This window comes from Cavia porcellus, unplaced genomic scaffold (assembly GCF_034190915.1).
Source record: "Cavia porcellus strain 051 isolate PalLab524CR breed Dunkin Hartley unplaced genomic scaffold, mCavPor4.1 scaffold_19, whole genome shotgun sequence".
Classification (NCBI taxonomy): domain Eukaryota; kingdom Metazoa; phylum Chordata; class Mammalia; order Rodentia; family Caviidae; genus Cavia; species Cavia porcellus.
In genome coordinates, this window is record NW_026947502.1 from 3,491,260 (window position 1) to 3,509,444 (window position 18,185).

Genomic DNA, 18,185 nt, shown 5'->3' on the forward strand with positions numbered 1-18,185 from the left:
CTGCAGACCAATGACCCTATACAACAAGTGGGTGAATCTAGTTTTAAACAAGGTTTTTCCAAATTCCATGGAAAATTTATGTGGTCATTTGCAAATACTGTAAGGTGATAATTCAGATTCTGCCTTGATGGAGCTTTTAGCAGTCAGTCAGTTTTTCATAAATAATTGTAATTTAAGATAGCATTGAAGTAGACCTTCATAAGGAATACAGAAAAAAATGATCTCTTCAGGTTCGTAATGGATTTGAGCTACAATTTCTTCATTTTCAAGGTAAGGATAATCTTTGCCTCTTAGGGTTGTAAAAATTAAGATACTGTTTGTCAAAGCGTGTGGCGTACTTGTCAGGTAGTTCTTCAGGGGGACATATGTATCTCTTCGAAGGGCTTCTAGAGACCATTATTCTCCAGTGCCAATAGGTCTTCCCAAAGGTGTTCTCTCTCTACTCGGGCAGCATGATGGTGCCATATTCTCCCCAGCTGATTTTCAGTCAGGTGGGGTGCGGTTCTGTGATGAATGGGACTGCCTTTCTTACTCCGCTTAAGGACATGTTTGCTGTCCATCTTCGGTGGCATTGTGTAGAGACTGGGGTCCACATTGATACTAACCACACCTAGGAATGCCATACTTACAGCCTAAAGGGTTCGAGACAGCTGGTATTCTTCCAGCTGTGGTAAACAGCCAGGGGAAGCAGGCTGTGATATGTGATTATCTCTCAGATATTAGCCTCCATGTAAGACCTTATGATATAGATGGAGTTTTCTTTATATAGTTTTATCATTACCACTTTTTTTGTCCTTTTCCTTTTTATCGGTACCGGGTATCGAACTCATGACTGCCTGCTTGCAAGGCAGGTGCTTATGCCGCTGAGCTAAATCCCCAGCCCTCATTACCAGTCTTTTTTTTTAATTAAGCCATTCAGAATAGAGAATCCAAGAATATTTAATTTATCATTTGACTACTGTGATTAAGTGACCAGAAAGTGTATTCTTGGGCAGATCAGTATTTTCTGTTTCTGAAATCATCATTCTACCTTCATTGTCAACACTTACGCTATTGTAAACTTTCTTTTGAAAGATGAAAATCCTGTTATGCCACATTGAAAAACATTGTTTTCCAATATTTTCATGGTCCTGATTGTATGCACAGGTTCACACAAAAGACTTGAACATTTAAAGGTCAGCCTCAGGGATACTTAGTGAGTCCAGGGCCAGCCTGAAATACATAGTAAGACCCTGACCAAGCCAGACCAAACAAATCATTGAAAGCTCAGCCTATGATACAGCACAAAAGCGTTACATTTTGATGAATTTATTACATATTCAATTAGCTTTCATTGCCTCCCATGTAGATTTTGTTTTACCCATTAAGTGTAGCTTAGCATTGTTACTGAACACCACAGAGTTATCCATGTGATTGCCTGTCTCCACCAGGGCCTGTGGAACAGATGAAAACGCAGTGTTTCTGCTCCAGTGCCTTACTGAACGTGTCCTAGACCTGTGAACTGTCGGATGACCTAGCTTTCCATGTCTGAGTTCTAGGACGTGACTGAATAGTACACAGAAGTGAACTGCAGGCCAGTGAAGTGGAAAGGTGACCGTGCAGTTTGGTACATAATATGTCAGTCTTGTTTCTCTCTTTCCCTCCCTCTCCATCCTGCCTCTTTCCCTCCCACCCTTCCCCTTTTTCCCCTTCTCCTCCCCACTCTTTCTTTTTCTGTTTCTCTGTCTCTCTGTCTTTCTCTTAAAAAGGAATAAAACAAAACAATAAAATGGAACCAAACAAAACAGAATAATACTGGATTTCAAAAACAAGACAGAAGGAAATATAGGCCATTGTTGCTGTATTGCATATTGTTACTTTCTAAATAGATGCTGAGACTTCTGGGTTTAGGCCTGCAGTCACTCAAACAATAAGAGCATTAAAGTTTTTTTTTTTTTTTTTTAACTTCAGTAGCTGTCACCTCAGCCTGTGTTCCTCCAGGTCAGCAGTTGCTTGGAATGTGGTGGGGGCTCTTCTTGTATCCCAGCCCACTCACCAGCTGGCTCATGGGAGAGAACTGGCCTCTTGGGTCTCCTCCCTGCCCACATGGCTGCTGCTGGCTCCATAATATGTTTTTATAAAATGAACTTGATGAGTGATAATTCTTAAAGTGTCCAGGTCCGTTTACATTACCCTTTATTAGCTGTGTGCTGTGGTATGGATCTGTGGTGTCTCCTTCCAAACCCTTATCCGCCCACTCAGAAGTGGGGTTTGTGGAAGGTGATGGAATTTGGGGTCTACAGCTGGCTTGTTGGTATGGGGCAGCGTCTGCTGGAGGAGGCAGTCACTGAGGACCCCTCTCCCTTTCTGCTCCACTTTCCTTTTGCTTCCTGGCTGTCATTACCTGAGCAGCTTTTCCTCCTCCAGGCCCCTCTGCCCCACACTTTTCTTCTGAAATGTTAGCCAAAATAAACCTCTCCTCCTCTAAATTGTGAGTGTGTCATGTACTTTGTCCCAGGGAGGAGGAAAGTGATTTAAGACACTAGCTATGGTGGTGCTTTTCTGTAATCTCAGCAGTCTGGGAGGCTGGGACAGGAGAATGGCAAATTCAAGTCCACCGTCGGCAGTTTAGTGAGTTAGTGAGATCTTGTCTCAAAAGGAAAAAAAGGAAAGAAAAAGCCTGGAAATGCAGCTTGTGTGAAGGCCTTGAGTTTGATCCCCTCTGCCCCTCAATTACCCTTTGTTGATTATCATCATGTTGCCAGTGCTTAGTACTCAGTGGTTGGTCAACGCTGACACAGTGCACTGGAATATGGGGCAGAAGTGTGTGTTCTACCTTGCAGGTTTGCATCACTTTCATGCTTGTTTCTCAAGCTTTTCTGCAGTATGATTGACATTAGGAAACAACATGTTTCTCTGTTGCTTATGTATGACTTATTATAAAAATGCTGCTTGTGTCTGTAACATTGTGTTTTCCCAAAAATAATACCTGTCTGGAAAATAAGCCCATGTGTGGTTTTGGGATGCTTGAAATATAAGTTGCACCTTATAAATAAGCCCCAGATGGATGTATTTAGTATGCCTGTGGCAACACACAATGGATGTAGTGAGTTATACAATCATGTTAATATATAATTAAATGTGCATAAATACTGATGTTAATAATACTTAAAATAAATGATAATATAAATTACAATTACTTGTAAATACCCAGGTGGTCCCCTTGGGATGAGAGGGAAGTGCCTATGTAAACAGAGAACTCAGGACTGTGTGCTGATTGACCTGCTGGAGTCTAGACACAACGTGTGCATGGCCTGTGAGCTTGGTAGCCATAAATGCGACTGCATCTAATGCGGATCTTCATGGCTCAGCGTACTGTGTAATGATGTACTGTGAGCAGCCTGTATGCACAGGAAATGCTCATTCAAGGAGAGCTTGTTTCCTGGACATGAGAGATCGGGGCCAGTGGTTCTATGGGAAATGGAGCTGCATAAAATTTAGGCAGGAATTGGGCATTTGGAGAGTTATAGTGGTGTTCCAAATGATGATGACATGACTTGGAATAAGTCATACAGGCTGTCATACATGAATAAATGTAGATCATGGTACATGAAAAGATAAAAGACATCCCCTGAAAATAAGCCCTGTTGCATTTTTTGGAGCAAAAATTAATACAAGACCTGTTCTTTCAGGGAAATGTGGTACATACTTGTTGAGAGTCTACATTCCAGCTGATTGCTGAAGTTTGTTTGTGGTTAGGAAGTGGTGTCAAAGGGTACTGATTATGTAATTTAATTCAGGGAAGGAAATTTTTAAAAAGCATGTTAAGCATGTATGCAGTTTTTATTTTTCTCATTAGTGCATTGCATTTAGTGTTTAATATAGCTGCAGAAGATAAATTTTCAGTTGATAAAATTCAGTTGTTGAAAACAGGTACTTTGTTTTTCATTGCAGGTTCTGGGTTTACTGTGTCTTCGTGCTGTGTTTGAACTTGCCTGTGTTTGAGATAGTCACATCATCAGACAACCTACTTTAAGACATTTCCTCTTTTCATTTTATATTTGCATCCAAACTACCAACATTATGGGGGAAAGGTGCTAAATTCTCTGGTCAGGCTGGAAGATGATGGGAGTATCTTTTCCTTATTGTTTTTTAAGCAACCAGAAAATACAATGGTTGTTAAACAGTGACTATAATCTCACATGTATTGGTTAGGGCTCTCTTGGGCAACAGAATGAGTAGGAACAGGTGTGCATGGGGATTTATCAGGTAGTTCATGGGCAGATCCAGTGGCTGCTCAATCAAAAGAACTGGAAGCTGTAGAAAAAAGAGAAATCAACTCAGGCATCTTAGTGCATGCCAGTAATCCCAGCACTCGGGAAGCTGAGGCAGGAGGGTGGTTGCAGGTTTGAGGCCGGCCTTGGTTACATAGTGAGTTCAGAGCCAGCCTGAATTGCATAGTGAGACCGTGTCTCAAAAAACCAAAATGAAACCAAACCAAACCAACAAAAGGATGCATCTCGACTCCAAGACTGGGATCCTGGTAGCTCAGTCCCCAGTGTGAGTCTCCATTGAAAGGGTAAAGAAACTGCAGGCTGGTAGCCTCAGGTGTTGGCTGTAGCAAAGGGCCCATTCATTCCAGCTGATGGGAGTCAGTGTCCTCCGTTTGCCATTTTATTTCATCCAGGCCGAATCTGCCACTCTCAGTCTGCTGGCCTGCCTGCCATGCCGGCTGTCTCTGGAAACACCCCTCGATACTCCTAGAAGTGTGCTGTACTCATCTGCCATTCAGGTTGACATACGGTTAATGGTCAGACCATATTAGTGTTTGTATTTTCCACATCTTCAGTAGTAGCAGCAGCCTTGTTACCATGCTGACTGTTGCACCCTGAAGCCTGTGAACTCACTGAGGGCCTTCTGAGTGTGGTACATGTAGTCTGACTGACTTTACTGGTCTGCAGTGCATAGCAGAACTTGCATTGTCTCCTATAAATTCCAAGTTAATTGTTCCTGATTTTAAATGTAGATGTAGTAAAATGTATATCTTACTGTTATAAAGGTTGTATGTGTGATAAGATTCATTTGAATGTTTTTCAAGATACTTTCAAGTGTTTGAAATCTGAAGATACCATATTTTAACATTGAAGAATGCCATTTCACCATGTTTTAAAACATAAACGTATAATTATTTTTTAAAAAAAGATGTAGATAATGACAAATTTAAAAAAATTTTCCTTTTGGCAGCTTCAAATTTGTGTTGTTTTAGTGTGTGTAGACAGTAAGTGTTAAGAAAATTCACGAGTTCTGACTGCTTGTAGTATGTTCACTCATGAGTCTGCTTTTGGAAAAATACAAACTCATTTTAACTGAGTGAAACATACTGTTTGTATATACTCCAGAGAACACAAGTCGAAAAGTGTGTATTTGTAACTGATGGCACTGACTTAATTCTGTTTTTTCTATTTTCTCTAAAATCCTCAGTGCTTCAGTATATGTTGTAGAATGTTTTAAATATATGGAATCTGTTCTAGACATTTTTAGATATTTTAAAAAGTAGTTTATAAAGGGTGAAACCAATGTACTTTATCCAAAAGTTAAAATACAAATTTCATCATTCATATACCCAAAGTTATACTCCATTGACACATTATTTTGTAAAGATCTAAAATACATTTGATTTGATTGTTTATATAAACCTAATAGCAACATACAGTATTCATTAAAATGTTTCAAGGAGTTTCTTTTTTCCACTGACCCAAGTTACTTTATTTAGCGTTTGTGTGTACAGCTTTTGTTTGTACTCAATTCATTTCACCTAGAACGTAAAAGCTTTTCTCTAGATATTAATTTCTTTTTTTCCTCCTATCCCTTGTAATACACAAAACTATTCTGGATATTAATTTCTTTAAAAGGAAAATCTTTGAACTGTTTTGAACTTGAGTACAAATTATAACAGGTGTTAGAACCTGAGATATTGGTTGATGTTACACGTGGAGAAAATTTAGCAGCCTAATAGCCTAAGTTATCTTATATGGTTACCAGCTGTAATCAGTTATGGGCCAGTTGAGTTCAGCATTTGATGATGCAGTTGATGGGGGAGGGAGGAGAGTAAATGTACAAGCCAGGGTGTGGCTGAGTGTGCTTGGAGTCCCAGCTAAACTGGGTGTGAGGGTGGGTACCTGTAATCTGGCTACTCAGGATTTAATCCCCAGCACTGCAGACAGAGGAAGAGCAGTGTCAGGGTCAAGTTTAAAATACCCAAGAAGTCTTGTAACAAGCCTCTTGTTATCATGGCAAATTAATCTTGTACCCTTTTCCAGCCAGAAAGTCAATGACAGCCGGGAAATACCTTACTTATTTGGGAAAAATAGCAAGTTAAGTAGTCTTAAGGCCCTTGGCATGAAACAGAGCAGGAATCAACGGTAATCACAGCGCTCTGTCTTCTCTGGGGACAGATCTGTTACACTGTAATCAAGCGAGGTCTCCACCTTACCTTCTTCCACATTAGATAAGTGACTTAGTTTGTCCTTAACTAGCATTCACATTCCCAGGGGGTTGGTAAGGACTTCCTTGCCTGATGTACAAACATGAATTATATATACTTTCATTTGCTAAGCATTTTTAATGACCTCCTTTCATCCTTTCTTCTGTGGAACGCTTGGCAGGTGTTCAACACTTGGCAGGAGTAACTGGATAACAGGTAGACTTGTCATTCTAAAACTTTACTCTGGTGTCTGAGGGCCTTGCTACTAAATGGAGAAAAAGTACCTAGAAGTAATTTATTTGGGTGTACTGGTGCACACCTTTAATCTCAGCATTATGAAATGCTGAGGCAGGAGGATCACAAATTTGAGGGCAACCTGGGCAGTTTAGTGAGGTTGTGTCTTGCAGTAAAAAAGGCTGGGTGTGTGCAGTAGCTCCATGTGAAGGCCTTGGATTCAGTTCTTAGCAGTGTCCTCTGAGAGAGATAGAGACAGACAGACAGACAAGAGTTTCTATGTTCTAATTTCATCAGGAAAGCAGGAAATGAGTTTAGTCTAAAATTGATAATTGAGGAGTAATAGTAGGCAGTGTATCTACAGTAAAAATAAATACCACCAAAAATACTAGCAGAAGACAGAACTTGGTAAATTAAAAATTGTTACTACCAACAAATGCTGTTATGTTTTTAATAGAGTTTTACTAATTATTTTAAAAATGTATGTTCTTATGTTATTGTGAGTAACAGTAAGGGTTTTTTTTTTAATGTAAGAAGGCATTTTATAAAGCAGAGTAGAATTTGAATATGCATTGCTTGGTAGAAACAGTCTGAGGTGATGCTGCTTCCCAAGAGAGGCAGCCTAGGAGTGGGTGGAGGGCTTTGCACACCTGGGCTTGCGGTGCGTGCAGGACGGCTAGCTGTGTTCTCTAGCAGATGAATGTATGTGTGTGCCTGGACCCAGGAGAGTTCAGAACAGCAATACAGATGTCAGCCTGAAACTTAGTATCCCAAGGACCTTTCATGCTCCCTGAGGAATGGTTTAGGGAGAACAGACAAAGAGATGCTGAGAAGGCATAGAGTGATAGAAGGCATAGAGTTAGAAGGAAAGAGAGCAGTGGAAAAGGGGAGGATCCCTAATCGGGGCAAGACAGCGGTGCCACGCATTCTTTCACAAGCTAGAAAGTGAATGGGAGCGTGGGGAAGATAGGGCCCCGTATATTACTGCCCTGTATCTTTATTAGGCAACATAGCTGCGATAATTAGTATGAAACGATTAATATTGGCTCATAATTTTGCAGATTTCAGTTTATGATCTGTCGGCCCTGTAGCTGGGCCTGTGGTGCAGCAGTGCATCACAGTGGGCGTGTGTGGGAGAGCAGAGCCAGCCAGCCCGTGGGCCATGGATGAGAGGGGTGGGGAGAGGCAGGACCCACAGTCATTTTCTAGGGCTTAAGGTGACCAGGCCTGCCTCAGGGCCCCTCCCATCAGTGGGGACCAAGCCAGAACACTGGGGCTTCAGGAGACACTCAGCGTCTAGACTGCTGCAGGATCACGTCACAGGCTCTTTGGGTTTGAGCTGATTCGATGCTGCCTCAGCTCGAATTGGAGCCTTTGTGTTTGGGGCTTGAGTGCAGTTGAGTGGGAAAGGAGGGTGTCCAGAAAAGCTTGAGCAGATTGTGAAGTTGTACCTAACTATGTATGACCTCTAAAATACTAACGTGCAAGTTGATTTATAAAAATAAAACAAAACAGTAATGGGTGATAGGCACGTAATCTGGGGGTGAGAAGAGCTTTCTTCTAATTTCACCATCCCAGACCTTTTCAGTTTTTATTGTCAGACTCCTGAGTCCCAGGTTAGCCTTGCTCCTCCTGCCTTAGCCTCCCAAGGAACTGTCCCTCCGGTGACGATGAGATCCTTCATCAGGGATGAAAATTGGTATTTGATTGCATAAGACTTTAAAGCTTCCTATGAAAGTTGTAAACAAAGTTAAACTGAAATCTACAAAATATTACACATGAAATATTCTTGGATTAGAATACTTAGTGTTGCTAAAATTCTCAGTAATTAGGATAAATGCAATAGAGTCAGGCTTGCAGGAGGCATTTTAACAGAGATTGATAAACTGATTCTAAAATGTATATAAAAATGCATCAGGCCTTGAAAATCCAAAGCCATCTTGAAAAATAAGATTGGGAGATAAATTAGTACCTGACTCAAGTCTTAGGTAGTAGTGCTCTACTGTAAGTTGGACAGACACACTGATGTAATATAGTAACTCAGAAATAGAGCCACACTCAATTCAGTACAGTTACTAAATCCAGTAGGAAAAAGATACCCTTTAGTGATAAACTGGAACAGCTGAATATCCATGTCACTAGTAAATAAATCTTGGCATTTGTACCACCAAATTATTTTTTTAATTAAGTAAAAATAGATTGTGGATGTAAAATTAAACTTACCGGTTCCCTGGGTTCCACAAGAAATAGAAAATCATTGTGATTTTGGTAATAAATATTTTAGAACGCAAAAAGCAGAGATAATAGAAGATAAAATTGGTTTAATAGCATTTATCAAAGTTAGATTCTTCAAAAGCTACCATTAGAAAGATGGACCACGAAGATTTTTTAAAAATTTTATTTTGAAAAGAATAAAACCAAATGAGGAAGAAAACACAAACAGGATCGTTCAAAACAAAAGGATGGACATAGCACAAGATTAAAACCACAATGTAAGTTGATCTACAATGGTTACTATGATGTCCTTTGTTATCTTCAATAGAATTGTCTATATCATCAGGCATAGAAAGTTGAACATAGCAGTACATAACATTATAGGACTTCAAAAGCAGGTTTTAGTCAAACCAGAATGGGTATCCTAGTGAATCTTGTCTTCAGAATAGTTGCCTTTACTCTCACACTTGATACTATCAAACATAATAGATTTGAATAAAATCAGTCAAGACAAGATAGTCTAACAAACTAGATTCAAATAAGATCAGTCATAATGAGACAGTGTAAGTAAGTAATACAGGGCTTCAGATTAAGTTAATAGGAAATTAAGGATGGTTACCGTAGTGTATCCTGCTATTTTTAGAATAGCTGTCTGTGCCCTCAAATCTAGTACAAGTAGACAGACTAGCACAGAATATAATATAATGAAACTTAAACAGAGCGATGAGAATAATGTGGGTTTTAAATCCTGATACACTATTAACAATGCCCTCTGCCTTCCTTTTTTAGACATTTCCTCCCCTTTCACTTTCACAGGGTGCACTGTACATTTTGGGTCCCACTAACTCCTTTAGTTTTTAGATTAGTGGGGCAGCCCCCTATTTTACCTAAGTGGTTCTGAACTTTTTTTTTTTTAACCCCTGAGCTTGATCTTAATTTGTATTCCTTTATCTACAAAAACCTCAAGGTTTTCTTTCCTTATAGCTACCTGAGTAGTTCTCCATTGTATAAAAGTGTCCTGTCTTTCCAACCTATGTGCAGCTGCTGGACGAGCTGCCTCTAATTTCTCTCTGGTTCCCTGTCACATAGAGCATCATTTCCTTATCTTTGATTTTCAGTCCATAAACCCTCTTTCAGGTTAAGTATATTTCTTATATAGAGCATCTTGAATGGACTCTTATCTCCTGATCCACTCTGCCCGTATTTCTTTTTGTTAGTGTATTGAGGCCATCCATGTTAGCAATTATGGCCAACCTTCTCTACCTCATCTCTGCTATGCTATTTTTCTGCTGTTGTTTGTCTACTTTTCCCCTTCATTCCACTGCCATTCAGTGAGCTCCCTCTGCTGCTGTTCCTGAAACCCTGGTCTTTTTTTCTCTCTCTCTTAGAATGTCCTTCAGTATTCTTTGTAGGGTTGGTTTGGTGGTCATGAACTTCCCCACTTCCTCTTTGTCATGGAAGCATCTTGTTTCTCCATTAATTTTGAGAGACAGTTTTTCAGGATACATCAATCTGGGTTGGAGGTTATTTTCTTTCAGGGCTTGGAATACTTAGCTCCAAGCTTTTCTTGATTTTGATGGTCTATGTTGAGAAGTCTGTTGTGATTCTAACGGGTTTTCCTTTATAGGTGATCTGTTTCTTTTCTCCAACTGCTTTTAAGTATTTTGTTCTTGTGATGAATTTCTGAGATCTTGATTATTATATTTCTGGGTGTAGATCAGTTTTGGTTATAGCTGGCTGGATTTTTGTATGCCTCATATATCTGAATATCATTTCCTTTTCCTATGCTTGGGACGTTTTCTTTAATTATTTCTGTGAATAGTCTTTGTATTTCCTTTGCGTTTACCCCTGCTTCTTCATTCATGTTTTTTATTCTTAAGTTATAGATCTTCTTGTCCTCTTCTAGCTTTTGTATTGTTACTTCTGGCTCCTTGTTATTTTTAAGAGATCTTTCCTTTCGCGATCATACATTGCAAACCTGTCTTCAAGGTTTGATAGTCTATCTTTAGTTTCTTTCAAGCAATTTTGCTAGCTTTCAATGTAATTTCCTGGTAAGCTCTTTGAATCTGTTTCAGGTATTCTAGTTTTTTTAATATTCTTCATTGAAGGTTTTCCTCCTTTTCCTGTGTTCATTCTTCCATCTGTGTCTTCTTGAGAGGTGCTTAGCATTTCTTTTATTAATCTTCTTATATCTTGCTTTATTTGTATTAATATTTCTGTTTTGAATTCTTCTGTAATGTCACAAAGGTATGTCTTTTTTAATATTTAAAAATTTTTTTGATACCAGGGATCGAACTCATGACTGCACACTTGCAAGGCAGTCACTTATGTCACTGAGCTAAATCCCTGGCCCAGGAAGATAATTCTTTATGTCAGCTGATGCTGTTTCCGATATTGCACGTTTGCTGCCCTTAATCTCTTCTGTGTTTACCTTTCCTGGACCCATATTTCCTGGGTTGGTGGCTGGAGAATTTTTTTGTTTCTTTCTCTTGTCATGTTTCTGGTTTCTCCCAGACAAGGATATAGTGGAGGTCTCAGGCTCTTTCTCTGTTGGTTATGGTTACTCTGAAGCATGCTGGCTGGCTAGGGGTTGCTGCCCTCTCCAGTTTGCTGTTGATCACTGACGTGCAAGCAGGGGCCATGCAGGCTGGCCCCTCGGAGCCTGTCAATCACCAAGGGTCTTCACCACCTTAGTGTATGCCATGTGGATGGAACCAGTTCAGGACAGTTTTAGGGGCAACTTCGTCCCTGGCTGTTGTGTCCCACCCAGGGGCATGACCCAGTCTAAGCAGATCCTGCCAATCTGCTCTGCGCCAGGAGCGGCCAACTGAAGCCGCTATGGTTCTGAGTTCAGGCCTGGCCTGCCTGATTCCAATATGTCACCCAGCCGGTCACCTGCTCACGTGAGAGGACCAAATTCCAAGCGCTCACCAGGGGCCAGTGCAGGTCTCCACACCGGCTCCATTCTCCGTTGCAATGCATCCTCTTGCTATGCTATTTTTCTGTTGTTGTTTGTCTACTTTTCTACTGTTGTCTACTGCAGTGAGGTCCTCGGGCTCACTGCAGCCACAAGTCATCAGGCTCCAGGTTGCCCGGCCCAGTGTGGGACCGGCTCTGGTGAGAGCGCATGTGGCTGCAGCTTTCTGTCCACGTTTTCCTTTTCTTTTTTATTTCATACGGGGTCATGAGAATCCCTCTCTTTTGTCTGGTCTTCTCCATGGTGGTAAATTCTAGCGTCTGAGCTATTTCTCTCAAGAGAGGCTCTTTACCTTACTGCTTATCGATCTGCTATCTTTCCCAGGAATGAGGAAAACATTCTTAATATATGTATTGGACAAAGGACTTGTTTTAGGTCTGAAACTCAGTCCATCCATAACTAAAGATACGTGAATATTCAAAAAACACATGAAAATACTACTGTTAATTATTTGAAAAGTGTAGATTAAGACCACAGCACAGTCGGGTGTATGTATGCCTGTAATCACAGCACTTGGGAGACTGAGACAGGAGAATTGCTGTGAGTTCAAGGCCAGCCTGAACTATATAGCCAGAACCTGTCTCAAAAAACCCAACCAACCAGACAACACCACAGCAAGATACAACTTTAAGCCCACCAGAATGATTAAACTGAAAATGACTGATGATACAAAGGACTGGTATGATACGGACTGTGTATAAGTCACTCTTTTTTGGTAGGACAAGATACTTGACATCCACAAGTTAAAGGAGGAAAGGTTTATTTTAACTCACAGTTTGTAGAGGTTCAGCCCATAGTCAGCTGGTTCCAAGACAGGGTGACACCACAGAGGGTACTGCAGGGAGAAGCAGTCTGTGGCAGGGCAGCCAAAGGCAGTACGTAAAGGATTGTTTTTTGTTTTTTTTTTTGAGACAGAGTCTATATACTGCAGGCTGACCTCAAACTCACAGCAGTTGTCCTGCCTTAGCCTCCTGAAAAAGCATAAATTTTAAAAGCAATGGAAATACTAGAATGTAGCCATTAGTGGAGACATCTCTCTCATGTACTTTAAGGTTCATTCAGTTTTGAAGGGTGTGTGTGTGTGTGTGTGTGTGTGTCTTTTTGAGATGGTGTCACTATGCAGTTCAGGCTGGCCCTGCACTTTGTAGCCAGGCTGGTCTTGAACTCACAACAATCCTGCTGCCTCAGCCTCCCAAGTGCTGGGATTACAGTCATGTGCCATCATGCCTGGCTTCTCAAAGGAAATTTTGAAAAGGAAGCTTGTTGAGGAAAACAGACACAAAACATGTTAACACAGACCATGGCACGTGTGAGAGTTTTTGCCTTGTTTTGAGACAGGGTCGCCATGTTGCCTTGAACTTGTAGCAGTCTGTCTGCTTCAGCCTCTTGCATGCTGAGTTTATAGATGTGTGCCACCAGGCCCAACTGTTTGAAAAATTTTAAGGTCTGTGTATTTATTTAACAAAAACCCACAGAGTCACAAGCATCCCCTTGGTTTGGAAATAATATTTCAGCAATTTCTGTTACCTGGTGGAAGCAGAGAAGCACAAACTGTTAACACTTTAGTCTTTTCCCCCCACTATTAGACATTGAGTCCAGGGCTCCACATGCATTAGGCAAGGCAAGTGCTCTGCTCTACGGCCACATCCGCAGTCCACTTCTGAAACTTTGAGTGGCTTGTGCTGGCCTCTATGAGATCTGCACCTCAGCCTCCCAAGTATGTGCCAACACAGTCACCTTCAAATACTTACTCTTCAACTAACTCTCAAGGGCAAGTATGGTAACCATATATATATGTCTTTATATGTTTTTTTAAAGACAGGGTCTCGCTGTTCATTTTGTGCTGGCCTTGAACTCACTGTGTGGTCCAGGCTGGCCTAGATTTGAAGTGGTGTTGATCCTCCTGCCTCAGCGCTGAGTGCTGAGAGTATGGGTGTGTGCCACCATGCCTGGCTTGTGAACATCATGGTAAAGTAGTACATGGGACTGGGAAAGTGTACATTTAAAAAAAAGTGCTTTATTCTGAATGAGAAAGAAGTTGGAATTTGGGGAAATGTAGAGGTAAAGAGTTTGTAATAGATGACAAAGTAGAAAACCACTCTTAAATGGCACTTAGTTGAAACCAGTGACGAAAAGGAGAACACACCTCTCAGTGTAAGATTAGTGTCTGAAGGAAGTTTCTGGCAGCTGAGAGGTAGATGTGAATAGGTGATGCTGGGGGGACTAAACTAGACAGGAGATTTGAAGCCGATGGGGTGGTGGTGTAGCTCAGTGGCGCGCCTCTTTTTCTGCATGTGCGTCAGGTAATCAAGGTGGTGTTGCCCCGAGGGTGATGGGGGGAGCAGCAGTGTCCTGCACCCTTCAGAAGGAAGCCTTTCGCAGCCTTCACCATGTTTCTAATTAAACATAACACCATGTGCATGTATAAAACGTTATGTGGCACTCCATTAATATGTATAATTTTTAAATGTTTTTGAATATCTTTTAAATCTTTATTAATCTTTGCAGTACCTAATTACGTTCATCATGTCTGTATTAGTTAAAAATCAGTTAAAAAAAAGGCAGCACTGAAATGATGATAGTGTGAATTTAATCTTACATTCTCATAAGGTGGGACAGAAGAGATACGTGAAGCATGTTCTTTTCGAGCTAATACAACTCCACAATATTTACCCAATCGTGGACAAAGAGCCTGCCAGCTTCCTGGTTTAGACTTGGAGTGAAAGAGTGTTTGTCCTTGCTTAAAGGAAGCAGTCCTGGCTCTGACGTGGAGGTTGAGACCAGGTCTCGCTGTGCAGTGCAGCTGGCCATGAATTCAGCCGCCATCCAGCCTCCCCAGTGCTGGGATTACAGGCTATGCTGCCACAGCCGCCTGGTTCTCAGTCGTAATTAGGGCAGGACTGTGAATTTTTCTTCCCTTTACTCCTCCTTGCAGATACGTTTAAATCTTTATGTATCATTCCCTGTGCTGTGTTAAAGACTTCTGGACTCTGGGGATGTTAATGATCTGTGATTGGTGAGCCTTATAAATATTTGATATTTCTTTCACAAGTTTATAAATAAGTGATTTATAGTTCATCACTTGGGACATCTCTGGAGAGTCCGAGTAAGCCGTCTTTGGTCTTTTCCAGGATGACCTTTTCCTCCACTGGATGTTACTGTGCTCTTTTTTTTTACATTTTGTGCCTGCAGATATCGCCTCCACGTGGCTCTCACTGCTTTGCTTTTCTGGAAAGCTTTCACACTGACCACTTCCCTGAGGAGCTCTGTGCCATGTGTGGCTGTGGAAAGTTGTCCATCTCTCCTCCCTTGCTGCCAGCTGGTGCAGTTACCTGCTGTCTCTCCTGGCAAGGCCCCTGTGGCTCCGCGTGCAGCTGGCTCCACTTCTCTGCCCCTTGCTCTGATGGTGCTTTTACCTTTGTAGACTTCTTTTTTCCTGGGGGTCATATAAGTGTAGACATTCTTGTTACTTTCGTGATAGCTGTCCTGGCTTGCTCATCACAGTACTGTTTCCCTAGAGTCCTCATGGCCTCAGTTATAATCTATTCATGGTTCCAGGACACCTCCTTGTTAAAAAATCCTGATTTTCAGTGTGCACTTTTGGGGTAATATTTTCAGTTTCATCACAGATTTAAGAAGTAAATATTTCCAAGGATAAAAAAACTTATTTTCTTTCACTTTTTCTTTTTTTTCTTAGGCTACTTGCTGTAGGCCTTGGGTCAAGACAGCAGTCTTACACCTTCCTGCTGGTTCAGAAAGGCGTGTGCAGAACCAGAAGCAAAAGAAGCAACCTGTTTCTTTACCTTGCCTATATAAATTCGAATTCTAAGGACAGAATAGAGCAATAGGGTTATTTGAACTGGACATTCCTCAGATCGAAGACCATACCTTGGGAAGCTTCTGAAAGTGAGATTTGGAACCCTCACTGGTGCTCATTTTCTACCCTGAACTGAAAGCATGAGTGAATTCTGGTTGTGTTTCAACTGCTGCATTGCGGAGCAGCCCCAGCCTGTAAGTATGGAGCGATGCTAGTGTGCGGTGAGTGCTTATTGTACCACCTCGGGTCCCCATGCTGCCGGCCCCCAGCAGCAATCACAGGGCGCATCTCAGGGTGTCGCGGCGATGTCTACAGAAACAGCTGAACATGTTGAGTAAAAACTGTGTGTGAAGGACAGTGAGGCTGTCATGCATGACCGAGAGGATTCACTGGCCTACCGCCTAGATACATCTGGGGGAGCTGGGGAGAGAGCCAGGCCCCGGGGGAAGCCAGTGGGGAGGAGGTGGCGGCAGATTCCCTTCCAATTCCTTGCAGGCCACCCTCCTAGGGACACTGTTCCCCGAGTTCTCAGCTGGTGCAGTCGTGGCTGGCAGCTGCCTGGCATGCGCCCCACTTCTGAGCTTTCACATGTGGTTCCCTCTGCCCAGGTCCTGCCTGCCCGCCTCCTAAGGCTGTTCCTCTTGGGAGGTGCCCGTGCTGGGACTCGGCTCTGTGCAGCCCCTGCCGTGCCCTGCCATGATCTCTCCCCTTCCCTGTCGCTCTGGAGTTTGTTTTCTGTGGAAGCACAGATGCTGTCTCCCACACTCTGAGTTCTGTAGGGGCTGATGAGTTTCTGTCTTCAGGATCAGGAACACTACCTTGGGGCGTGTAACCCTGGGTGCTGGCTGACTGGGCCTTGCAGTTGTATTTATTCAGTTTTGTAACACCATTAAAAAGAAGAGAAGGGTTAAAGTAGGGTTAGAATTCTGTTCATATACTTGCTTTTTTCAGATCGGGTCTTGCTGTGTATTCCATGCAGGCCTTGAACTCCCTCTGTAGCCCATGCAGGCCTCAAATTTGTGGTGATCCTTCTGTCTCAGCCTCCCATAAATGAATGCTTATTAAAAAAATTGATACAGTATATATTTAAAAAACCCTTAAAAATGAAAATAATTTGTTTTGCCCCTTTCCCCAATCTGAGTGATCCCCAGATGAAATCATTTGTAGAGATTGGTGTTTATCCCTCTAGATACCTGTGAGTTAATATATACACACATTTATATAGGTTTTATTTTTAAGTGTTTGTACTGTACATCTTCTGTCATTTACACTTAGCAGTGTAATTGCAAGAGATGTCTTGTTTAAATAGAAATCATTCCTATCATCATAAATTCTTCATAGTATTTGTGACATAGATATACCATAAACACTTAATTTTTCTATTGCTGGTCATAATTTATAACCATTTTTATCCTTTTTAATGTATTCTTAATTACTAGGGAGGTTAAGTCTTCATTTACTTGTATAAATTTATTTCCTCTTTCGTCAGATTTCCGAGTGATTGTATAGTCTGTAATTGTTACTTGGGTTGTTTGGCATTTATTGTGATTGATAACCATTCTCAAGCGTTCGTTGTGATTGGTAGTGTCATGGATGTTTCCTGTAGCAGTGTATCTGCTTGTTGTGTTTTTTACCTTTGTGTCGTCTTTCATGGTGGACAGGCTTCCCTGTGGAGAGGACTGTGCTATCCCACCACAGTGTTTTAAAGACTTGCTGCCCTGGTCTGTTACTCTGCTCTCAGCATTTGACCTTTTCACACTCAGCCTTCTGAGCTGCACCTATGTAGTATGTTGGGGAAGGGGCTGACTCTTTGCACTATCATTATCGTACGTTCAGGAGCCTGCTACAGAAATCTGTCTGTGGCTGTGGCATTCATGCGTGTTTATGCCCAGCCACTGCTGTACGTTTCTCCTGTGTGGTGCTGAGGTCGGGACCCAGGTGGGTGTTCTACCCCATAGCTCAATGGCAGCCTCCCACCGTGTTTTAGTTGCTATAGTTACCTAGGACCGGTGGATGCTTTATAGGGGAAGTTTTTCTGTAGCTTTTCTTTTTCAAGTGTGTTGGTGTGGTTTTAATGTTCATTTTGAGGCAGGCTTGCTTCCCTCTTCCCTGCTTGCCTTCCTTCCTCTGTCTCTCTTTTTTTTTTTTATCGGTACTGGGGATCAAACTCATGACTGCCTGCTTTCAAGGCAGGCGCTTATGCCGCTGAGCTAAATCCCCAGCCCCCATCTCTGTCTTTTTTTGAGACAGGGTCTTGCTATGCAGTTCAGGCTGGCCTTGAACTCACTATGTACCCCTGGCTGGTCTTGAACTCAAGGTAATCCTCTTGCCTTAGCCTTCTGAGTGCTGGGATTACAGGTATGCACTACCCCACTTGGCCAGAGTCTTATATTTTTAAGCTAGATTGGTCACATGTTTACTGTGATACTCTAATTTTTCTTCATATGAGGTCCTGCATAATACATACCTTTAAATCCTGT

General features: G+C 41.7%; 1 protein-coding gene across 3 annotated transcripts in view; it reads left to right on the forward strand.

Moving 5' to 3' along the window:
• Positions 1-18,185, forward strand: part of Cdc42se2 (CDC42 small effector 2) — a 101,454-nt gene that overhangs the window by 55,579 nt on the left and 27,690 nt on the right. For all 3 annotated transcript variants that reach the window (XM_013146740.3, XM_063230579.1, XM_023562736.2), the window contains exon 3: positions 15,586-15,899. In XM_013146740.3, coding sequence (XP_013002194.1) covers positions 15,846-15,899 — 54 coding nt within the window. In that variant the 5' untranslated portion in view covers positions 15,586-15,845. The remainder of the gene's footprint in view (positions 1-15,585; positions 15,900-18,185) is intronic.